The 25,109-nt window shown below is 48.9% G+C and overlaps 1 protein-coding gene across 5 annotated transcripts in view; it reads right to left on the bottom strand.

The window, feature by feature from the left end:
- Window positions 1–25,109, bottom strand: part of COPA (COPI coat complex subunit alpha) — a 237,460-nt gene that overhangs the window by 10,640 nt on the left and 201,711 nt on the right. For 2 of the 5 annotated variants that reach the window (XM_063946945.1, XM_063946941.1), the window contains exons 4-14: window positions 22,722–22,835; window positions 22,565–22,638; window positions 21,758–21,838; window positions 21,128–21,204; window positions 20,840–20,949; window positions 12,086–12,195; window positions 11,773–11,872; window positions 10,951–10,998; window positions 1,111–1,246; window positions 739–821; window positions 330–480 (exon numbers count right to left, since the gene is read on the bottom strand). In XM_063946945.1, coding sequence (XP_063803015.1) covers window positions 330–480; window positions 739–821; window positions 1,111–1,246; window positions 10,951–10,998; window positions 11,773–11,872; window positions 12,086–12,195; window positions 20,840–20,949; window positions 21,128–21,204; window positions 21,758–21,838; window positions 22,565–22,638; window positions 22,722–22,758 — 1,007 coding nt within the window. In that variant the 5' untranslated portion in view covers window positions 22,759–22,835. Of the gene's footprint in view, window positions 1–329; window positions 481–738; window positions 822–1,110; window positions 1,247–10,950; window positions 10,999–11,772; window positions 11,873–12,085; window positions 12,196–20,839; window positions 20,950–21,127; window positions 21,205–21,757; window positions 21,839–22,564; window positions 22,639–22,721; window positions 22,836–24,891; window positions 25,092–25,109 lie in introns of those variants that run through there. The other 3 variants (XM_063946943.1, XM_063946944.1, XM_063946942.1) reach the window with 3 other exon arrangements.

The following is a 25,109-nucleotide window of genomic DNA, read 5'->3' as shown; positions in this document are numbered from 1 at the left end:
TAAAATGCAATTAAATGCTGAAATGCAATGCCTGGATAACAGTGGCTGGAGGACACTAGGGCATAAAGACCAAACTGGTTTGCTTGTGCCTGGAGGCGGGGTTATAGAGAAGTGAAGAAGAGCATCTTGGGGTGCCTGGATTCCTGATGCATCCACTACACCCCAATGTTCCCTGTGGAACCCTATGTACCCTGCTGCAGAAATGTACCTGCACTACACAAAAATAGTGCATTTATGTGCTGCAATATAGAGGTTACATTCAACTAGGAAAGGCAAATAAGACGACGCAGATGAGGTTGGTCGCTCTATAGACCTGGTGTCTGTCTCACCTCCTCAGCTGCATCACGGCTAAATCCTTGGAACTGTTGAAGTCCAGCTGGCGGAGGAATCGGTCCTTCACGTAGTACAAGATGTTGCCGTGCACGGCGTATGCAGGGCGTTCCCGCTCCAGCTTAAACACAATCATTCCTCCATCGTGGCCTGTTAGGGAGAGAAGACGACAAATCAGGTCAGTGCCATGCGGACCATAATATCCGATACACACCTGTAAGATGAACTTTAGAATACTCTGCGGGCGGGTTCCAGGTGTGCAGAGCACGTGGACGCAAGCTGTAAGACAGCAGATCTGAGCAGGGACAGGGTCCGTGGGAGCGGGATGAATAAAGGGCGTTGTTAGGCAGAAAACCCTCTTACAGGGGAAATGTTCTCCGCATGAAAACAGATCAGGCTGCGCTTTACCTGCTGCAAAAAGGTTAAGGTTGGGGTGGGCGGCCAGAACCCAAAAACGGTCATGGTCCCGGCGGAAGGTCTGAACACCCGTTCTGTGGAGATAGGAAACCAGAACACACTTTAAGACCCTTAAAATCACTTCATATGCCATATATTTCCAAATAACCAAATTATAGCAGCATTACACATTATAATATGCCGGAGGATGTAAGCAAATTCTGCCATAATGAGGTTTGCCCACAGTGGTATTATCTAAGCAGCTCCCGCACCCTCCGTCAGTGTAGGGCGTCTGCACATACAGCGAATGCTAGCAGATACCAGCTGAGGAGGCTTTGGCACGTTAGGACTTTAGGAATCCTTGGCACTCCACCAGTCACTCACCTCTTAGACATGTCCCAGACACGGATGCTCTTGTCCTCGGAGTTACTCAGGATCAGCTCCTGACGAGGGTGGAAGACTGCACACGAGACATTGTTGTAATGTCCACGGCACGTGTCCACTTCCCAGGCCTTGGACTCTGCACAGGTTAAAGACAGACAAGTAGATGAGTTGGGCGACTTTGATATGTGCAGTTCTGTTAAATCCCTGTTCTCCGAGGCAGCACGGGGGCACAGATTGTGGGGTTCTCTCCTTGCCCCGGGGACAAATATCACTTCCTATTCCCCAGTACACAAGCAGCCCAGCAGGGGAGCAAGAAGAGCAGCAGAGCAGGAAGGGGGGGTTGGTCTCTAACCCACTATGGTCGCAGAGAAAGGGATTTAACGGTAATGACTATACAGCAGAAACCATTTTCTCCTTCAGCAGTTGGAGAACACTAAGCCACAAGAAACCATTGGGGAGGAATGGAGAACCAGCTGGAGGAGATTTAAAGGTAGAAAAGCCCACTAATAAGCTTAGTGGAAAGGTGTGAGCGCTCACCAGAGGGGGACAAAGGACAAAGCACCCGAAATAAATGATCACAGAGTGCAGACAACCCACAGGGAACACAGAATAAGCCGTGATGTATAGCGGTCCTGAGTCAGTGGGAGATCACCAGCAGGTGGCACCATATTCCTTCTTATGTCACCTTCTTATGAAAACTATGGAGAGTCCTGTACTTCTCTAGTGGGACTGGCATCAATCAAGAACACCAATCAAGAACTTAGCTGGCGACCTGATCCGATACACATTGCTGAATGAACCACCACCACTTGCCAAGTACATGTCTCCTATAGTCCTTAGGACTAGCATGGAAGCACAGCCGCCATTGCATAGCCTCTGCCCTGGGCACTATGGCAACTGGTGATGTTGCAGGGTTGCTACAACCTCCCTCCAAAACTAGGTGTCCGTTACTGAAGCCGGAGACAGTGGTGGATGGACAGATCAGGGAAGAACATCTTCCAACCTACTAGGCTCTATGGGACAATGGCTGATCCTGTCCCTCAAAAGGGTAAAATTGACAAATTAATTTGGGCATCAGCTCTGTGCCAACCCCCTATGCAGGGCGCCGGGAAAAGAACTTAGGAAAGCAAAGATGGGCGACAGAGAAGAGGGGGGGGGGGGGGGGGGGGGGGGCAGACTGGTATTTCCACTGCCCTTTATAGGGGGTAAAACACAACCAACCATTGGGGTCCCACTACTGCTGAAGGAGAAATAAACAAGCCGCCGCTACACACAAAACCACATGCAGGCTCCTAACACCACAATATATATATTGCTGATTATGTAATGTTACCATCTAAGTCACACAACAGGCTTGTAGGAAACAATTCAACTAGTTATTTGCTAATAATAGGAACACCACAAAAACAGGGACCCTAAAAGGGCCGGATCTAGATCTCCTAAAGATCAGGCGCTAAAGAAAAGACCACAGAAAGCTGAAGAGGAATAGGGGAGGATCTGAAAGGGACAAAAGACGTTCCTGTGGGATATAAACCTACTGCCGGAATACCACTCAATCCGTACAATATTGTACATGTGGCATAATACATTTCTCCCTACTGACTGGAATCTCTTGTACAGATTGTCGCTGGGTGATGGGAGACTGAAGTAAACCCATGAAACGGATTGGGAGGGAGAGCAGAATGGGCCGTAATTCCAGGCAATAATCAGACATGCGCCAGGTAAAGAGGGAGCGGGAGGAAGATTAGAGCACCCAACGCTAAGAAAGGAGAAAGAACTCTAGTAACACACTACCACTGCAACCGGAAGAGAGCTCAGTGTTACTGATACCCAGCAATATAACGGAGGTGTCACAGGGGTGGAGAGTAACCTCTACTTATACTGCCGCTAAATCCTTTTCTCAGAGACCAATGGGGAACACTGGAAACACTGGGGATGTGCAGTAGCTGTCCCTACAGGATGATGCACTCAGAGGTTACGCTACGCAGCACCTTCTGTACAAGACAGGCATCTTTGGAATAAAATTGAAAAAAAATTGGATTTTTGTACTCACCGTAAAATCCCTTCCTAATACTCCATGGATGGGGGGGGGGGGGCACTGCGGTATTGACTATGGTTTCGTAATTCAATTTTATTTTTTTACGCACTGATTGGACCCAGATAGACCGGGTTTAATTGCATATAATGGATAACCCAACCAAAGTGCTGGGCACAACACAAAAAAAGTGCCATTTGGGCACCCAGATAAGTCACTTTTTGCACATTCCTTCTCACTAGCACAGCGGGGCTGCAGCACCAGCAGCATGCGCGTCCATACAGCTGCATAGCTGAATTGCTGCCAGTGGGGGCCCTCTAGTAGCGGGTACTACCGCTGTTCATAAAACAGACCCTTGTATACCCACCGGCTGTTGTTCACTTTTATTCATACACTAGTTACCACCTTGTCATAATGGCGGATCATAACTGTAATGTCAGCGCCGGGGTCTGTGCGTGCCCGAACGGAGCGACACTTGAATTGCTCAGTCCAGTGGCATCTTGTGCCCGCCAGCGCACAAAACACTTGAATTCCCCCCACAGAGGCGAGGAACATTGTTACCCTTTTATTATATAGGATGGTGGCAATGTCCTAAGCTCCGTACATTTTGGTCGGATATCAGGAACTTGGTAACCTCTCTCACAGGTATTATCTTTCCGTTTTCCCCCTAGATTTTATCTCCTAACCACTGAGATCCCCGTCACCAAACTAATCAGTCACAACTTTTTGGCGGAAACATACCAATATCCTCTGTACCTTTATACCGTCCATCAATTTACTGGCTATTGTTTCTACTCTTTTGATAAATGGATATTTTCTCCTATTTGTTTTTTTACTGTATATTTCTGTTTATTATACCGCCTTATAAAATATAAAAAAAAAAACATTTATTCTGAGCCTCAACGTGGTCCAATGTACAGTCACCTTTGGCTGACATAGTCCACAGAAAAGCCATGTCTTTATGAGAGACAGGAGAGCAGGGTGCGCTGGCGGCCCCCTGATGATCAAGGTGTGCTACCACCATGGCACAGTCTGACTGGTCGTTATATTGGGAGCTTCGACTCCTCCGGAGTCCACCCTGGGAAACGTCACTGGAAGTGGAGGGCCACCCAAGCTCTGAAGGAGGGCATCTGCTATCCAACCTCATTGGGAAGCAGTGACCAGACCCTCACAGAGGAAATCCCACATTGGGAGCTGTAGCGTATCCCGTCTGCCTGCTCCAGGCATTCTCCAAAAAATAGTAGATGAAATAAACGTCTAGAGAAAGTAGTGGCCGTCAACGGAATGTACTGGATAAAAAAAACTAAAAACGAAGTGTCCCCGGCAGCCAATGGTGGTATAGAGGGGGAGGAGCTTGAAGACGTTTTAAACCTCATAGAGTGTACCTCTACGTCAGTGTTTCCAGTGTCCTCCAAGGATGAAATACAAATGATTACCCCACTTCTAGGTGCAATAATTACTACAGGATTCTGTATTCGGTATGGTTTTCGGTATAGCCATGCTAGGACACAGGTGACTTAATTACTACCTCAGTCAATTTGATTTAACCATCTGTGCTGAGCCAAGGATATCTAGAAAACCTGGACTGTTAGGGGCCTTGAGGACTGACTTTGGGAACCCCTGGGATACACGATTCTAGCGAATCAACAGCCTGTATTTAACAAATAAACTAACAGTGAATAATCTGGGCCTGCATGAGGATACAGAAGACTTTAGCTCATTCACAGATTACTGTTACTACCACAAGGCATAAAATAAGAATTTACTCACCGGTAATTCTATTTCTCGTAGTCCGTAGTGGATGCTGGGAACTCCGTAAGGACCATGGGGAATAGCAGGCTCCGAAGGAGGCTGGGCACTCTAGAAAGATTTATGACTACCTGGTGTGCACTGGCTCCTCCCACTATGACCCTCCTCCAAGCCTCAGTTAGGACACCGTGCCCGGACGAGCAGACATAATAAGGAGGGATTTAGAATCCCGGCTAAGACTCTTACCAGCCACACCAATCACACCGTACAACTCGTGATACTATATCCAGTTTGACAGTATGAAAACAACTGAGCCTCTCAACAGATGGCTCAACAATAACCCTTTAGTTAACAATAACTATTTACAAGTATTGCAGACAATCCGCACTTGGGATGGGCGCCCAGCATCCACTACGGACTACGAGAAATAGAATTACCGGTGAGTAAATTCTTATTTTCTCTGACGTCCTAGTGGATGCTGGGAACTCCGTAAGGACCATGGGGATTATACCAAAGCTCCCAAACGGGCGGGAGAGTGCGGATGACTCTGCAGCACCGAATGAGAGAACTCCAGGTCCTCCTCAGCCAGGGTATCAAATTTGTAGAATTTTGCAAACGTGTTTGCCCCTGACCAAGTAGCTGCTCGGCAAAGTTGTAAAGCCGAGACCCCTCGGGCAGCCGCCCAAGATGAGCCCACCTTCCTTGTGGAATGGGCATTCACAGATTTTGGCTGTGGCAGGCCTGCCACAGAATGTGCAAGCTGAATTGTACTACAAATCCAGCGAGCAATAGACTGGTTAGAAGCAGGAGCACCCAGCTTGTTGGGTGCATACAGGATAAACAGCGAGTCAGATTTTCTGACTCCAGCCGTCCTGGAAACATATATTTTCAGGGCCCTGATAACGTCTAGCAACTTGGAGTCCTCCAAATCCTTAGTAGCCGCAGGCACCACAATAGGCTGGTTCAGGTGAAACGCTGACACCACCTTAGGGAGAAATTGGGGACGAGTCCTCAATTCTGCCCTATCCATATGGAAAATCAGATAAGGGCTTTTACATGATAAAGCCGCCAATTCTGACACTCGCCTGGCTGAAGCCAAGGCCAATTACATGACCACTTTCCACGTGAGATATTTCAGATCCACGGTTTTTAGTGGCTCAAACCAATGTGATTTTAAGAAGCTCAACATCACGTTGAGATCCCAAGGTGCCACAGGAGGCACAAATGGGGGCTGAATATGCAGCACTCCTTTCACAAATGTCTGAACTTCAGGTACTGAAGCTAGTTCTTTTTGAAAGAAAATCGACAGAGCCGAGATCTGTACTTTAATGGAGCCTAGTTTTAGGCCCATATTCACTCCTGCTTGCAGGAAATGCAGAAATCGACCTAGTTGAAATTCCTCTGTTGGGGCCTTTTTGGCCTCACACCATGCAACATATTTCCGCCATATGCGGTGATAATGCTTTGCCGTAACATCTTTCCTGGCCTTAATAAGCGTAGGAATGACTTCTTCCGGAATACCCTTTTCCTTTAGGATCCGGTGTTCAACCGCCATGCCGTCAAACGCAGCCGCGGTAAGTCTTGGAACAGACAGGGCCCCTGCTGTAGCAGGTCCTGTCTGAGCGGTAGAGGCCACGGGTCCTCCGAGAGCATCTCTTGAAGTTCCGGGTACCACGCTCGTCTTGGCCAATCCGGAACCACGAGAATGGTGTTTACTCCTCTCTTTCTTATTATTCTCAATACCTTTGGTATGAGAGGCAGAGGAGGGAACACAAACAGACTGGTACACCCACAGTGTCACTAGAGCGTCCACAGCTACCGCCTGAGGGTCCCTTGACCTGGCGCAATATCTTTTTAACTTTTTGTTGAGGCGGGACGCCATCATGTCCACCTGTGGTTTTTCCCAACGGTTTACCAGCATCTGAAAGACTTCTGGATGAAGTCCCCACTCTCCCGGGTGGAGGTCGTGTCTGCTGAGGAAGTCTGCTTCCCAGTTGTCCACTCCCGGAATGAACACTGCTGACAGTGCTAGTACATGATTCTCCGCCCATCGGAGAATTCTTGTGGCTTCTGCCATCGCCATCCTGCTTCTTGTGCCGCCCTGTCGATTTACATGGGCGACTGCCGTGATGTTGTCTGACTGGATCAGCACCGGCTGGTGTAGAAGCAGGGATTTTGCTTGACTTAGGGCATTGTAGATGGCCCTTAGTTCCAGAATATTTATGTGAAGGGAAGTCTCCTGACTCGACCATAGCCCTTGGAAGTTTCTTCCCTGTGTGACTGCCCCCCAGCCTCGAAGGCTGGCATCCGTGGTCACCAGGACCCAGTCCTGTATGCCGAATCTGCGGCCCTCTAGAAGATGGGCACTCTGCAGCCACCACAGTAGAGACACCCTGGCTCTTGGAGACAGGGTTATCAAGCGATGCATCTGAAGATGCGATCCGGACCACTGGTCCAACAGGTCCCACTGAAAGATTCTGGCATGGAACCTGCCGAAGGGAATTGCTTCGTAAAAAGCCACCATCTTTCCCAGGACCCGCGTGCAGCGATGCACTGATACCTGTTTTGGTTTCAGGAGGTCTCTGACTAGAGATGACAACTCCCTGGCTTTCTCCTCCGGGAGAAACACTTTCTTCTGGACTGTATCCAGAATCATACCCAGGAACAGTAGCCGTGACGTCGGAACCAGCTGTGACTTTGGGATATTCAGAATCCAGCCGTGCTGGTGCAGCACCTCCTGAGATAGTGCTACTCCCACCAACAACTGTTCCTTGGACCTCGCTTTTATTAGGAGATCGTCCAAGTACGGGATAATTAAAACACCCTTTCTTCGAAGGAGTATCATCATTTCCGCCATAACCTTGGTAAATACCCTCGGTGCCGTGGACAGTCCAAACGGCAGCGTCTGGAATTGGTAATGGCAATCCTGTACCACAAATCTGAGGTACTCCTGGTGAGGATGGTAAATGGGGACATGCAAGTAAGCATCCTTGATGTCCAGGGATACCATGTAATCCCCCTCGTCCAGGCTTGCAATAACCGCCCTGAGCGATTCCATCTTGAACTTGAATTTCTTTATGTACGTGTTCAAGGATTTCAAATTTAGAATGGGTCTCACCGAACCGTCCGGTTTCGGTACCACAAATAGTGTGGAATAATAACCCCGGCCTTGTTGAAGTAGGGGTACCTTGATTACCACCTGCTGGGAATACAGCTTGTGAATTGCCGCTAGCACCGCCTCCCTGTCTGAGGGAGCAATCGGCAAGGCAGATTTTAGGAACCGGTGGGGTGGGGACGCCTCGAATTCCAGCTTGTACCCCTGAGATACTATTTGCAGGATCCAGGGATCCACCTGTGAGCGAACCCACTGATCGCTGAAATTTTTGAGGCGACCCCCCACCGTACCAGGCTCCGCCTGTGGAGCCCCACCGTCATGCGGCGGACTTGGAAGAAGAAGCGGGGGAGGACTTTTGCTCCTGGGAACCTGTTGTTTGTTGCAGCCTTTTTCCCCTACCTCTGCCTCTGGACAGAAAGGACCCGCCTTTTCCACGCCTGTTTTTCTGGGTCCGAAAGGACTGAACCTGATAAAACGGCGCCTTCTTAGGCTGTGAGGGGACATGGGGTAAAAATGCTGACTTCCCAGCAGTTGCTGTGGAAACTAGGTCCGAGAGACCATCCCCAAATAATTCCTCACCCTTATATGGTAACACTTCCATGTGCTTTTTTGAATCTGCATCTCCTGTCCACTGGCGAGTCCATAAGCCTCTCCTAGCAGAAATGGACAATGCACTTACTTTAGATGCCAGTCGGCAGATTTCCCTCTGTGCATCTCTCATATATAAGACTGAGTCTTTTATATGGTCTATGGTTAACAGGATCGTGTCTCTCTCTAATGTGTCAATATTTTCTGACAGTTTATCTGACCACGCAGCGGCAGCACTGCACATCCAAGCTGACGCAATAGCTGGCCTAAGTATAATGCCTGTGTGTGTATATACAGACTTCAGGATCGCCTCCTGCTTTCTATCAGCAGGTTCCTTGAGGGCGGCCGTATCCGGAGACGGTAGTGCCACCTTTTTAGACAAACGTGTGAGCGCTTTATCCACCCTAGGAGGTGTTTCCCAACGTGACCTATCCTCTGGCGGGAAAGGGAACGCCATTAGTACCTTCTTAGGAATTACCAATTTTTTTATCAGGGAAAGCCCACACTTCTTCACACACTTCATTTAATTCATCTGATGGGGAAAAACTACGGGTAGTTTTTTCTCTCCAAACATAATACCCTTTTTAGTGGTACCTGTATTTATATCAGAAATGTGTAACACCTCTTTCATTGCCTCAATCATGCAGTGAATGGCCTTAGTGGGCATCAGGTTAGACTCATCGTCGTCGACACTGGTGTCAGTATCAGTGTCGACATCTGGGTCTGCTTGAGGTAGCGGGCGTTTTAGAGCCCCTGACGACCCATGCGACGCCTGGGCAGGCACGAGCTGAGAAGTCGGCTGTCCCACATTTGGCATGTCGTCGATTTTCTTATATAAGGAGTCTATACGTGCACTCATTACTTTCCATAAGCCCATCCACTCAGGTGTCTGCCCCGCAGGGGGTGACATCCCTTCTAAAGGCATCTGCTCCGCCTCCACATCATTATCCTCATCAAACATGTCGACACAGCCGTACCGACACACCGCACACACACAAGGAATGCTCCGAATGAGGACAGGACCCACAAAAGCCCTTTGGGGGGACAGAGTGAGAGTATGCCAGCACACACCAGAGCGCTATATAATGCAGGGACTAACTGAGTTATGTCCCCTATAGCTGCTTTTTATATTATATATATATTGCACCTAAATTTAGTGCCCCCCCTCTCTGTTTTTACCCTGTTCTGAAGTGTAGACTGCAGGGGAGAGCCAGGGAGCTTCCTTCCAGCGGATCTGTGAAGGAGAAATGGCGCCAGTGTGTCTGAGGGAGATAGCTCCGCCCCTTTTCCGCGGCCTATTCTCCCGCTTTTTCCTGGATTCTGGCAGGGGTATTTACCACATATATAGCCTCTGGGGCTATATATTGTGGTATTTTTGCCAGCCAAGGTGTTTTTTATTGCTGCTCAGGGCGCCCCCCCCAAGCACCCTGCACCCTCAGTGACCGGAGTGTGAAGTGTGCATGAGGAGCAATGGCGCACAGCTGCAGTGCTGTGCGCTACCTTGGTGAAGACTGATGTCTTCTGCCGCCGTTTTTCCGGATCTCTTCTTGCTTCTGGCTCTGTAAGGGGGACGGCGGCGCGGCTCCGGGACCGAACACCAAGGACTGGGCCTGCGGTCGATCCCTCTGGAGCTAATGGTGTCCAGTAGCCTAAGAAGCCCAATCCGGCTGCAAGCAGGCGAGTTCGCTTCTTCTCCCCTTAGTCCCTCGCTGCAGTGAGCCTGTTGCCAGCAGGTCTCACTGAAAATAAAAAACCTAAACTATACTTTCTTTCTAAGGGCTCAGGAGAGCCCCTAGTGTGCATCCAACCTCGGCCGGGCACGAAATCTAACTGAGGCTTGGAGGAGGGTCATAGTGGGAGGAGCCAGTGCACACCAGGTAGTCATAAATCTTTCTAGAGTGCCCAGCCTCCTTCGGAGCCCGCTATTCCCCATGGTCCTTACGGAGTTCCCAGCATCCACTAGGACGTCAGAGAAAAGTATTTATTTGTAAACCGTGTCATTCCCTATTTTATATCGTTTTATTATTAAAACTACCAAGCGAACTCTACAACTTATTACATAACAATATGGTGTTTTATATTATTTGTACTACGCAAGTTGCTATAACATGTTGGACAGTTCCATCTACATTCTGTAGGTGGCAGTGTTGCTACGGCTGTCTATGGCCTGTGGCTCTCCCTTGTCATACCAGCCAGCAGAGCAGCTTGACCTAATGCAGTATCTGGTCCCTACAGATATATCCGTGTCGGGGGAAGAAGGATGCAGCAGCTATGAGTTCTGGGATCAGTAACACTACAGCTCTCTGCAGCCACACACATGCTAAGAAGGGCAGAAACACATGCAAGAAGACACCTCTGCTGATGTCTATGGAGAACGGGCCTGTACTGGGCAGAGCAGATTCTGGAAGACAGACACAAGTGTGATTTTGTTATCATATGGTCTCCACCACCGTAAGGCATCAACGCTCTCCTGTACACGGCAATAGTAAATGGGGAACTTGAAGACAACAGTCACAGAGAGGGTGTAACACTGCCCAAGCATCTACAGCTACAAATGTTAGTGGCTTGTTCCTCTGCCTAGCCCGGACCCTGGGGAATCTCCCAGCAGCCTCTCTGCCCAGGGCTTTGCCAGGTCTGGTCATGAACGCTGCTGGCTGCTTCATCCTTCGTTCTCCTGCTAACACCCCACAATGCTGGGTCTTCTCATATAAACAGTATTGATTCTAGAATTGCGTTTATCTAATGGACCGTCCACGCACGTGTCATATGCACGCATGGTGATGGAATGTAATCCTCCCTACCGTTAGAACACGACAAGCAATTATCTCAATCCCTACGGCACCCTGCCTCTTACTGTACAGATACATTCTGCATTTTTATATACATGGAAAATACAGCTGAGATCATCATCTCAAAAGGAACGCTGGGACTTATAGTTCCACAACAGCCAGACAGCCTAGGGAACTTTGTCTGTTTTTTCACAATTGCTACTGCCACAGGTCGGGTCACTCAACACAAGCAGCAGCATCCCGCCAGTCAATGCACCATCGAGGCCTGTTAGACCCCCTTCCCCCAGTGGAGCTGTATCTTATACAGGTCACAAAGAACCGGCTACCTCTGATTCTCAGTCTAGCTTTACATACGTTGTACTGGAGCGTAACCCCTGGCTGCTTACCGTTCATCCTCCAGATCTTCACCTGCCGGTCATCCGCCCCGGACACTATGAGAGGCATGGTGGGGTGGAAAGCTGCCCAGTTCACACCACGGTCGTGTCCCTAATGGGAGGGGAAGGGAAAGCAAGTGACCTATTAATGCCTATACACTGCTTTTTAACAAAGAAGAGTAAGACTGGATTCAGTACATTGGATTCGCTCACTGACGACCTCACTGGCTGCCATTAAAGGTCCTCTTTGTTATTTACTAATAAGCACTAACCAAATCACTGATTCAGGTTCAGTAGTTCTAACCATAAGATGTGTGAGAAATACCTCCAGAACGTGCTTCACCACAGCATCCGTGGTCCCAAAGAGGTCCACCCCGGTGATTCCACGGACGTCAGACTCCACTGCGCCCGGAGAGAGGTTCTTCTTCCGTAGGCCTTTCCGGGAGGAGAGCAGGGAAGAGACCATTAATGTACATGACCAATTTATGTCTCCTGGCACCCTCACACACCACAAGGGCAGAGTTGACTAGACAGACGTCTTGTTCATCAAGAGATTGGCGATTGCACATATTACTATATCCCTCCCTCTCCCCGGCTAGTGGAACATTGGGTGCCCCTCATTACAACAGCTATTGTGCATTGGCTCAATTCTCCAATTATCACTGCCTAGAGAATGTATAAAGGGTGGGGAACGTCAGAGCCCGATGGAAAAAGCCAGAGCACACATCCAGCCGGGTAACGTGTGCTGCCTCCTATGACTTTGCTGGGTTTCACTCCCTAAAGAGCCTAACTTTGGCACTGCAGAACGGTACTGCCAGGACAGAGCTACAGACTCGGCTGGTGATATGGTTATGGCGTAGCCAACAGCTATCATTGTGAAGGCAATATGACCGATTTGCATGAGATATAGTTGGGTACTATATCTGTAATATTTACCCCCTTATTGACTGGGATGGACAACACCCCCCGGGTATCAGAGCCAAATCTTGTCCCCGTTATACCACTAATCCCTGCTCCCCTTGCTGAATGGCCCACCGCCTGTCTTTCCCACAACAGGAGTGATCATGGATGGGTGCAAACCATCAATGGGTCACATCGACTGTTTCATGCCAGCGAGCTTAACCACCGATGGCCATCCCTACATCATGGATGAGCGGAATGTGGCACCCACAAGATGGCGGATGAAGAGCACGTGAGCGGAGACATGTTCGGCTGGACACTGCAGTAGCATGAATGGAAAATGTCTGTGACTGCACAAACAAAGAGGGCGGGAAGGACACTTAGGATGGACCAGTGTACTCTGTAAACTTGGGAGGGTGGGATGGGAGTGGATTAATAATTAGATATCATTGCAGTGGCAGGTATTATTTGTTAGGCATGCACTGGTTAAAAACCACGGAAGAGAAATGGATTAGTTCAGATGAACAGTGGCTGGCAGGGAAACGTGCATGGTGTGCATTGCATTTAATATAAAGAATATCCCAACCCAACCCCTCCCCCGACGGTACATCTAAACTTAACCAACCCTTACTATGCGATGTCCGATTCACTACTGTCATGTGACTGCGTAACCAACCCAGAACTACTGCAGAAAACAGACTGATTTATATCTATCAATCGTGTCCGTTTATTTGACACGTAAATAAATACACTGTAAAATCTTAAAAATAAGAATTTACTTACCGATAATTCTATTTCTCGGAGTCCGTAGTGGATGCTGGGGTTCCTGAAAGGACCATGGGGAATAGCGGCTCCGCAGGAGACAGGGCACAAAAGTAAAGCTTTCCGATCAGGTGGTGTGCACTGGCTCCTCCCCCTATGACCCTCCTCCAAGCCAGTTAGGTACTGTGCCCGGACGAGCGTACACAATAAGGGAGGAATTTTGAATCCCGGGTAAGACTCATACCAGCCACACCAATCACACCGTACAACTTGTGATCTAAACCCAGTTAACAGTATGATAACAGCGGAGCCTCTGAAAAGATGGCTCACAACAATAATAACCCGATTTTTGTAACTATGTACAAGTATTGCAGATAATCCGCACTTGGGATGGGCGCCCAGCATCCACTACGGACTCCGAGAAATAGAATTATCGGTAAGTAAATTCTTATTTTCTCTATCGTCCTAGTGGATGCTGGGGTTCCTGAAAGGACCATGGGGATTATACCAAAGCTCCCAAACGGGCGGGAGAGTGCGGATGACTCTGCAGCACCGAATGAGAGAACTCCAGGTCCTCCTTAGCCAGGGTATCAAATTTGTAGGATTTTACAAACGTGTTTGCCCCTGACTAAATAACCGCTCGGCAAAGTTGTAAAGCCGAGACCCCTCGGGCAGCCGCCCAAGATGAGCCCACCTTCCTTGTGGAATGGGCATTTACATATTTTGGCTGTGGCAGGCCTGCCACAGAAAGTGCAAGCTGAATTGTATTACACATCCAACTAGCAATATTCTGCTTAAAAGCAAGAGCACCCAGTTTGTTGGGTGCATACAGGATAACAGCAAGTCAGTTTTCCTGACTCCAGCCGTCCTGGAACCTATATTTTCAGGGCCCTGACAACATCTAGCAACTTGGAGTCCTCCAAGTCCCTAGTAGGTGCAAGGCACCACAATAAGCTGGTTCAGGTGAAACACTGACACCACCTTAGGGAGAGAACTGGGGACGAGTCCGCAGCTCTGCCCTGTCCGAATGGACAAACAAATATGGGCTTTTTTGAGAAAAAAACCACCAATTTGACACTCGCCTGGTCCAGGCCAGGGCCAAGAACATGGTCACTTTTCATGTGAGATGCTTCAAATCCACAGATTTGACTGGTTTTAAACCAATGTGATTTGAAGAATCCCAGAACTACGTTGAGATCCCACAGTGCCACTGGAGGCACAAAAGAGGGTTGTATATGCAATACTCCCTTGACAAAGTTCTGGACTTCAGGAACTGAAGCCAATTCTTTCTGGAAGAAAATTGACAGGGCCGAAATTTGAACCTTAATGGACCCCAATTTGAGGCCCATAGACACTCCTGTTTGCAGGAAATGCAGGAATCGACCGAGTTGAAATTTCTTTGTGGGGCCTTCCTGGCCTCACACCACGCAACATATTTTCGCCACATGTGGTGATAATGTTGTGCGGTCACCTCCTTTCTGGCTTTGACCAGGGTAGGAGTGACCTCTTCCGGAATGCCTTTTTCCCTTAGGATCCGGCGTTCCACCGCCATGCCAACAAACGCAGCTGCGGTAAGTCTTGGAACAGACATGGTACTTGCTGAAGCAAGTCCCTTCTTAGCGGCAGAGGCCATAAGACCTCTGTAAACATCTCTTGAAGTTCCGGGTACCAAGTCCTTCTTGGCCAATCCGGAGCCATGAGTATAGTTCTTACTCCTCTACGTCTTATAATTCTCAGCACCTTAGGTATGAGAAGCAGAGGAGGGAACACATACACCGACTGGTACACCCACGGTGTTACCAGAACGTCCACAGCTATTGCCTGAGGGTCTCTTGACCTGGCGCAATACCTGTCCCGTTTTTTGTTCAGACGGGACGCCATCATGTCCACCTTTGGTATTTCCCAACGGTTTACAATCATGTGGAAAAAACTTCCCGATGAAGTTTCCACTCTCCCGGGTGGAGGTCGTGCCTGCTGAGGAAGTCTGCTTCCCAGTTTCCATTCCCGGGATGAAACACTGCTGACAGTGCTATCACATGATTTTCCGCCCAGCGAAAAGTCCTTGCAGTTTTTGCCATTGCCCTCCTGCTTCTTGTGTCGCCCTGTCTGTTTACGTGGGCGACTGCCGTGATGTTTTTCCCACTGGATCAATACCGGCTGACCTTGAAGCAGAGGTCTTGCTAAGCTTAGAGCATTATAAATTTACCCTTAGCTCCAGTATATTTATGTGGAGAAAAGTCTCCAGACTTGATCACACTCCCTGGAAATTTTTTCCTTGTGTGACTGCTCCCCAGCCTCTCGGGCTGGGCTCCGTGGTCACCAGCATCCAATCCTGAATGCCGAATCTGCGGCCCTCTAGAAGATGAGCACTCTATAACCACCACAGGAGAGACACCCTTGTCCTTGGATATAGGGTTATCCGCTGATGCATCTGAAGATGCGATCCGGACCATTTGTCCAGCAGATCCCACTGAAAAGTTCTTGCGTGAAATCTGCCGAATGGAATTGCTTCGTAGGAAGCCACCATTTTCTACCAGGACCCTTGTGCAATGATGCACTGTTTTTAGGAGGTTCCTGACTAGCTCGGATAACTCCCTGGCTTTCTCTTTCGGGAGAAACACCTTTTTCTGGACTGTGTCCAGAATCATCCCTAGGCACAGCAGACGTGTCGTCTGGATCAGCTGCGATTTTGGAATATTTAGAATCCACCCGTGCTGTTGTAGCAGTATCCGAGATAGTGCTACTCCTACCTCCAACTGTTCCCTGGACTATGCCCTTATCAGGAGATCGTCCAAGTAAGGGATAATTAAGACGCCTTTTCTTCGAAGAAGAATCATCATTTCGGCCATTACCTTAGTAAAGACCCGGGGTGCCGTGGACAATCCAAACGGCAGCGTCTGAAACTGATAGTGACAGTTCTGCACCACGAACCTGAGGTACCCTTAGTGAGAAGGGCAAATTTGGGACATAGAGGTAAGCATCCCTGATGTCCCGGGACACTATATAGTCCCCTTCTTCCTGTTCGTTATCACTGCTCTGAGTGACTCCATCTTGATTTGAACCTTTGTAAGTGTTCAAAAATTTTTTAGATTTAGAATAAGTCTCACCTAGCCTTCTGGCTTCAGTACCACAATATAGTGTGGAATAATACCCCTTTTCTTGTAGTAGGAGGGGTAATTTAATTATCACCTGCTGGGAATACAGCTTGTGAATTTTTTCCCATACTGCCTCCTTGTCGGAGGGAGACCTTGGTAAAGCAGACTTCAGGAGCCTGCGAAGGGGAAACGTCTCGACATTCCAATCTGTACCCCTGGGATACTACTTGTAGGATCCAGGGGTCCTGTACGGTCTCAGCGCCATGCTGAGAACTTGTCAGAAGCGGTGGAACGCTTCTGTTCCTGGGACTGGGCTGCCTGCTGCAGTCTTCTTCCCTTTCCTCTATCCCTGGGCAGATATGATCTTATAGGGACGAAAGGACTGAGGCTGAAAAGACGGTGTCTTTTTCTGCAGAGATGTGACTTAGGGTAAAAACTGTGGATTTTCCAGCAGTTGCCGTGGCCACCAGGTCCGATGGACCGACCCCAAATAACTCCTCTTCCTTTATACGGCAATACACCTTTGTGCCGTTTGGAATCTGCATCACCTGACCCCTGTCGTGTCCATAACATCTTCTGGCAGTTATGGACATCGCATTTACTCTTGATGCCAGAGTGCAAATATCCCTCTGTGCATCTCGCATATATAGAAATGCATCCTTTAAATGCTCTATAGTCAATAAAATACTGTCCCTGTCAAGGGTATCAATATTTTTAGTCAGGGAATCCGACCAAGCCACCCCAGCTCTGCACATCCAGGCTGAGGCGATCGCTGGTCGCAGTATAACACCAGTATGTGTGTATATACTTTTTATGATATTTTCCAGCCTCCTGTCAGCTGGTCCTTGAGGACGGCCCTATCTATAGACGGTACCGCCACTTGTTTTGATAAGCGTGTGAGCGCCTTATCCACCCTAAGGGGTGTTTCCCAACGCGCCCTAACTTCTGGCGGGAAAGGGTATACCGCCCATAATTTTCTATCGGGGGGAACCCACGCATCATCACACACTTTATTTAATTTATCTGATTCAGGAAAAACTATGGTAGTTTTTTCACATCCCACATAATACCCTCTTTTGTGGTACTTGTAGTATCAGAAATATGTAACACCTCCTTCATTGCCTTTAACGTGTGGCCCTAATAAGGAATACGTTTGTTTATTCACCGTCGACACTGGATTCAGTGTCCCTGTCTGTGTCTGTGTCGACCGACTAAAGTAAACGGGCGTTTTAAAACCCCTGACGGTGTTTTTGAGACGTCTGGACCGGTACTAATTGTTTGTCGGCCGTCTCATGTCGTCAACCGACCTTGCAGCGTGTTGACATTATCACGTAATTCCCTAAATAAGCCATCCATTCCGGTGTCGACTCCCTAGAGAGTGACATCACCATTACAGGCAATTGCTCCGCCTCCTCACCAACATCGTCCTCCTACATGTCGACACACACGTACCGACACACAGCACACACACAGGGAATGCTCTGATAGAGGACAGGACCCACTAGCCCTTTGGAGAGACAGAGGGAGAGTTTGCCAGCACACACCAAAAACGCTATAATTATATAGGGACAACCTTATATAAGTGTTTTCCCTTATAGCATCTTTTTTATATATTTCTAACGCCAAATTAGTGCCCCCCCTCTCTGTTTTAACCCTGTTTCTGTAGTGCAGTGCAGGGGAGAGCCTGGGAGCCTTCCCTCCAGCCTTTCTGTGAGGGAAAATGGCGCTGTGTGCTGAGGAGATAGGCCCCGCCCCTTTTTCGGCGGCCTCGTCTCCCGCTCTTAACGGATTCTGGCAGGGGTTAAATATCTCCATATAGCCTCCGGAGGCTATATGTGAGGTATTTTTAGCCAAAATAGGTTTTCATTTTGCCTCCCAGGGCGCCCCCCTCCCAGCGCCCTGCACCCTCAGTGACTGCCGTGTGAAGTGTGCGGAGAGGAAAATGGCGCACAGCTGCAGTGCTGTGCGCTACCTTTAGAAGACTGAGGAGTCTTCTGCCGCCGATTCTGGACCTCTTCTTATTTCAGCATCTGCAAGGGGGCCGGCGGCAAGGCTCCGGTGACCATCCAGGCTGTACCTGTGATCGTCCCTCTGGAGCTGATGTCCAGTAGCCAAGAAGCCAATCCATCCTGCACGCAGGTGAGTTCACTTCTTCTCCCCTAAGTCCCTCGTTGCAGTGATCCTGTTGCCAGCAGGACTCACTGTAAAATAAAAAACCTAAGCTAAACTTTTCTAAGCAGCTCTTTAGGAGAGCCACCTAGATTGCACCCTTCTCGGCCGGGCACAAAAATCTAACTGGCTTGGAGGAGGGTCATAGGGGGAGGAGCCAGTGCACACCACCTGATCGGAAAGCTTTACTTTTGTGCCCTGTCTCCTGCGGAGCCGCTATTCCCCATGGTCCTTTCAGGAACCCCAGCATCCACTAGGACGATAGAGAAAATAAAAAATTAAACAAGAGGATGAAACTACAATGGTAACCAAGACGCAGTCACTAGTGGGCGCAGTCATACCAAGTGTTACATAAAACAGAACACTGAACACAGTGTACAGACAAGTAGAGAATACATACATAGTAACGTCTCAGCTACACAAATAGATCTATGTAAATGCAATATTAACACTGTACTCCCAGATAGGTGCGAGTTGTGTGTAAACCGCCTGTAGATGGCTGCGGGGTGTAAGCAGGAGGACCAATCAGTAGCCGTAATCTGTCACATGATTTTTATGCAAATTACGATTGGTTCTCCTGCACACATCCCCTCTGCAGCATCCCACAGCCGGGGTTATGAGATGAGCCAAGAAGACCGGGAAGACAGCTGCAAGGTACAGCCCCTTGGGCACTGGTGACTGCATTTGTCACCCTACCCGGGAGTTCAACATTAGCGTTTCATATACATTTATGTTAAAGCAACATTTCATCCACAAGCAGAAAAGATGCATTATATTGGCTGCAGTTAGTTTTGCCGGGGAGCGCTTCCTGCTCCCGGGCCCAGAGCTTAGTCGACACTGTGACTTGACGTAGCATGCGGCTCACACACAGTAAAACGAGTCACATGCTTTGAAAATTAAAAAGGACATTAAGTGGGAGTCAGACAGCAGCGATAGATCCGGAGAGAGAGGGGGAAGACGCAATCCCACCAAGTTCATGTAGGCAGACGGAGTGTGCGGAAGACGGGCCGAGATCCAGCCCTCTCAGCCGCACGCTCCAAGCAACTGGTCGGATCTGCCGTGTGCCTAACAACAAGCGGAGGCACCCCACTCAGAACTGCAGGACAGAAGGGACTGTGGACGTCACGGCCTGGTTGTGGCTTTATCTAGAATAAATCCCTAATGCTACATTAGCTGGCTCACTAGTCTCCCTAGCAACTGAACTACAATTGTCAGCATTCTATACCGTAAGACAGGGATAGGGAACCTTTTGGCCCTCCAGCTGTTGCTGAACTACACATACCTGCATGCCCTGCTACAGTTGTGCTACTTGGCCATGCTAAAACGGTCAAGGCATGCTGGGATGTGTAGTTCAACAACAGCTGGAGGGCCAAAGGTTCCCCATCCCTGCTGTAAGAGATTTTTAATGAAGCTGATCTATCCATCCCATAAGCACATTATTCACCTTTCTATAACTGGCCAACAGAAACATCTTGGCTTCAAGAAGTATGTACATTAATGACGGTTATTATGGCTTATCTGTTCTCCGCCTTCAGATACCTCTACTTCCCAGGAACATTTGTATATTTAGTTGCCTTTGTTATGACAACAGACAAGCTTGGACTTCCGTATTCGCCACAACAGCACCTCCCAGTGCCCAGAGCTGTAAGAGAACGGACCTAGCGCAACTTCTCCGTAACATGGGGGAGAACTTACCGTTTATTCAACAAGAAGTGTCTGACAATTAGTGCCAGGTGACAGGTATTTTAACACCCATATCGTTCAGTGAAGGACAACATGTTCCCTACTGAACCCTATCCATGAGAATCCCTATAGATTTGCTAAGGTCAAAGAGGACCATTCCTAGTAATATTGGTTCAACCAACAAAAATGGCTGCCTCCACGGAAAACAACACATACGATTCACCCACAGTTTTGTTTTATTTCACAAAACTTTATTGGTAAGACTTTGTTAGCTCTCTCTATAGATTGTAACGTGTAAAAGAAACTGATTAGACAAGCGTCAGTGCCTAGCGCGGACCTGGTTCTGCAGCCATGTTGTACACGCAAGTACTGAAATATCTAGAGGGTCTCTTGTACCCACACCATTCAGCTACTGCAGTTCTGAGTAGGGGGCTACCGCGCAGAAGACCCCCTTGACCTGGGCAGCTCACCAGAAATATCCCAGACGCGCACCGTCTGGTCCAAGCTGGCAGATACTACCAGATCCTCGGACGGGTGAAACTGTGCGCACATTACATAATGGTTGTGACCGGTCAGGACGCTGCAGAAAGAAAGAAAGAGAAACATGTTAAGTATGGCCATAGATACAAATGCAAAGCTCAAGAATAGAGTAATGAATTTTCAATTGAGACGATTTACAAACACATAATATTAGAAATAATTAATCTTCCTGGACAATCAGCTGAAAGAGAGCAGCCGCCAGTCAAACGTTAGTTTACCAGACACAAGTGCGAGATTGCCAGTTCCAAATCCGGATGGTCTGATCATCAGAGGCACTGAGAATCCAGGGGTATTCCTGCCAAATAACCAGACAAGAATTATCCGTCATTTTCCCAACGCACCGCACAAGACGTATCATTTACAGACAATCAGCAAAGGATTGTGGGAAAGGATTAGCCCCCCCCCCCCCACTGTCTCTAGATTTGCTGCATGCAGTAATACTGCAGGTTGGTTATTTAAAACATTAGACTAAGTGTCATTTTTAAACCACAATATCTACAAACCCATATTGCTTCTTTATATGCCTACGTCTGCTGAACAAATAATTCTGCAGCTAGTTATGGGCCGACGGTTAAAATATCCAACCTCTTATGTTTTCCCCCTACCTTTGCAGATCGTAAATGACCGTTAAGGCGCCCAATGACCTTGCACCTCTGAGAGAGCTCAAGTCTTCTCTGGTAGTGTGTAAGAGATGAGACCCTCATTATCAATTAGAAGGAAGCCTTATACTACACCCGGAGTGAAGATTGATAATAACTGACGTTTTCATAGAGAGTAATGAAGACAAGACCCCTATGACACTTTGCTCACTTCTTCTGATAGCACGGATCAGGCTGCCTATAACTTACATGGTGGAAGAAGGTGGTGCGGATATAATCAAGGTGACCCAAGAGGGTGAAGAGGCAGCGTCGGAGCTTGTAATTCCAGACCTGAGGAAAAGAAAACATGGTTAGGCCTAATTCAGAGATGCACATAACATGACGGTTTTGTTGTGGACCCTTACTGCACATGTGCAAATCTCTGTCTGTGACAGCATGATTTGACACACTGGGGCCGGGCGCCAACGACCAGTGTTTCAGAAAATGAGGGTGCGTCTGCCACATTTTCTGAGCGTACTGAAGCTAGTGGAAGCGTATATTACACATCCTGAGTGACCAGAAGGTGATGGAGATGACCGAATGTTCACGCAGATGAGCAGACACTGCGTCTTTAGATACAGGCGCTGATCGGAGAACCCGGCAGGAGGCGCATGTTTACACAAGACGCCTCCTGCAGCATTAGCTTATTTTACCATAGCCGTTGCGGCCAAAGTCGCAGCAGTTGTAACTACTGTACGGCATCTCTGGATCAGACCCATTGAGCGTGATAGCATGTACAACGCCAAGAGCCGGATATAATAGCGCCCGAGTTCGGTAGCCGCGCGGGATTCCGGATGAACTCAGACATTTTATTAAAAGGGCAATCATGTACAAGGCTAAACCATGCCTTGTACACAATTTCCCCTTTAAAAATAAAACGTTCAATTCCGGAAGACATCCCGCACGGCCGCTGAACTCTGGCACTACTACATCCGGCACCAAGTATCTGCAGTCAATATGGAGAATTTTACATACGGGAACACCTTTTATTTTAAGCCAAGCAATTAACTTAATTACCTTAATTTTGTAGTCATCTCCCCCGGACACAAAGAGCGGTTGCTGCTTGTGAAAGTCAATCCCGCGGACAGGGCCTAATACAGAAAGGACAATATTGAGGCCATGCAGAGACAGCAGCAGCACAACCATAAATACCCATCCCAGTGCTCGCCCTTACCGTCATGCTCGTCAAATTTATCTATCAGTGTGCACATGCGGTAATCCCACAGCTGGATGACGCCATTGTGCAGGCTGGTGAGGACCCACGGTCTCTTAGGATGAAAGCTCAGGCCTGAGAGACAACAAAAAGAAAATATTACATATTCATAGGACAATGCCAGGATACAGTTACAGGCCTTCCCAATAACATGGAAAAAGTGTGGCGACTCTCAGATAAACCAAATTAGACGGCGTTAGTGTATCTACTACTATGGACCAGGAGCGGAAGCATTTTTATACAACAAAGGCTGCGGGGGAAGCCTGTTGGGGCAATTAATCCCTACAGAGGAGTATGGTAGACTAGAGGTGAGAAAAATTAAACGGACGAAGCATCAGACCTCTAAAAATGAAAGATGGACACGGTGGAGCAACCTCAGTGATGTTAGGAGGCCAGCATCAAACTAACATATACTGGGAATAGTTTCATTGTTTATTTGGTTCATAGAAATATGTGAGACATAGGGTAACTGATTACTCCACCATACAGAAGCCATCCATGGATAGATACTCTTTCTCATGCTGGTGCCTGGTCTCCAAGCTTCCTTCTGCACTCCGTGAATGTGCGATATATACCGAGTCAGCTAACGCTAAGGTGGGCCCCTTCAATCTGGAGTGATGTTTCTAATGGCTCCCATCTGCGAAGTCCAAGGGGTCACTAATAACTACTACTGATTCTTCAGTACAGGAGACCACCCCCTACTCCTTCGCTCCACTGGCCTGAAGAACACAGTCTGTCACTACAACGATTTGGGACACGGCTGACGGAACAAGATATCAGTTGGACGCACACAATGGAGGAGCGTGCACTATATCGTTCATGGCCGCATTCAACAGCACGATGTCGGCAGTCGGGTCGACTCATCTGCCATACAGCACAGCAGATGGGACAAGACATGTTGGCTGGCGGGATCGTGCGGTAATGGGTACACACTATCCGATGTGTCGGTCTGATCTGCTGGATTGGAGGAAATATCACAGTGTGCACCCAGTCTTATGCTGGTTCTCAGTGTATTGCTCCAGAATTTCATTTAAGGTCTTCTCCATCATATGGTAGTACCCCATGGTTTAGCACTAGGATAACTACGGTTTCAGCACACTTCTCCATCGAGAGACACAATCAGCGGATTATGGCTTTACAATCATCTTCATGCTGAGGACATCCATCTCTACTACACCTTCTGTTATTACTCAACACTCCTCCACAACCCTTTGTGCCAACACCGCCTACCCTTACTCGTCCCCTTCCGATAACACCCCCTACCCTTCCTCGTCCCCTTCCGATAACACCCCCTACTCTTCCTCGTCTCCTTCCGCCAATAGCCCCTACTCTTCCACGTCATCTCCCACCAACACCCACTAACATTCTATGTCCCCTCCCGTCAACACCCCCTACCCTTCCTCACCCCCTTCCGTCAACACCCCCTACTCTTCCACGTCATCTCCTACCAACACCCACTAACATTCTTTGTCCCCTCCCATCAACACCCCCTACCACATCACCCTCCGCCAACACCCCCTACCCTTCCACGTCACCTCCCACCAACACCCCCTACCCTTCCATGTCCCCTCCTGTCAACACCCCCTACCCTACCACATCGCCCTCCGCCAACACTCCCTACCCTTCCACGTCGCCTCCCACCAACACCCCCTACCATTCCATGTCCCCTCCTGTTAACACCCCCTACCATACCACATCACCCCCCGCCAACACCCCCTACCCTTTCACGTCCCAAACCCGCCAACGCCCCCTACCCTTCGACATCTCTACCCGCCAGATCTGCTGTTTGGGTATACTCTGACAGTCTGTCCCTCAGCCCATTCAATTCATTGCCCTCCTTGATTCCCACACTAATGACCTGGCACTCCTTTCCCACCTGGACTACTGTAACTTCCATCCCACCAGGCCGTATGGCCCCTCCGCAGGTACTGCCCGCAGTCTGCACTACGCCAGTGCTATATGTAGCACAGTTATTGGGGGGTCAGCAGATAAATGGGTGCAGCCGCAGTATGGGAGGATAGATATGGGAAGAGGGTTACTGTATACAGAGGCCACAGGTCGCACCAGGCCCTCCCCTCAGTCACATCCAGGGCTCTCCCCGGGAGGAGACCAGGCCGCGGCCAACACGCACCTTTCACTCGGGCGGACTTGGTCTCAAACTTGGTCAGCATGTCTGCGGCCGCTGCTCTCCCGTCACACGTCAGCCCGTCTACCGCTCTCCCGGAAGTGCCGCGTTGGACTCTCCACTGACTCGCCCCGCGCATGCGCCTCACCGGTCCTCCCGGGCACCAGCGAGCTCAGGCCAGAGCGTCCCCCAGCCAATTCACTTCCTGTTCAGTAAGTGTGGGC

This window comes from Pseudophryne corroboree, chromosome 12 (assembly GCF_028390025.1).
Source record: "Pseudophryne corroboree isolate aPseCor3 chromosome 12, aPseCor3.hap2, whole genome shotgun sequence".
Taxonomy (NCBI): Eukaryota; Metazoa; Chordata; class Amphibia; order Anura; family Myobatrachidae; genus Pseudophryne; species Pseudophryne corroboree.
This window is presented reverse-complemented; position numbering and strand designations above follow the sequence as displayed.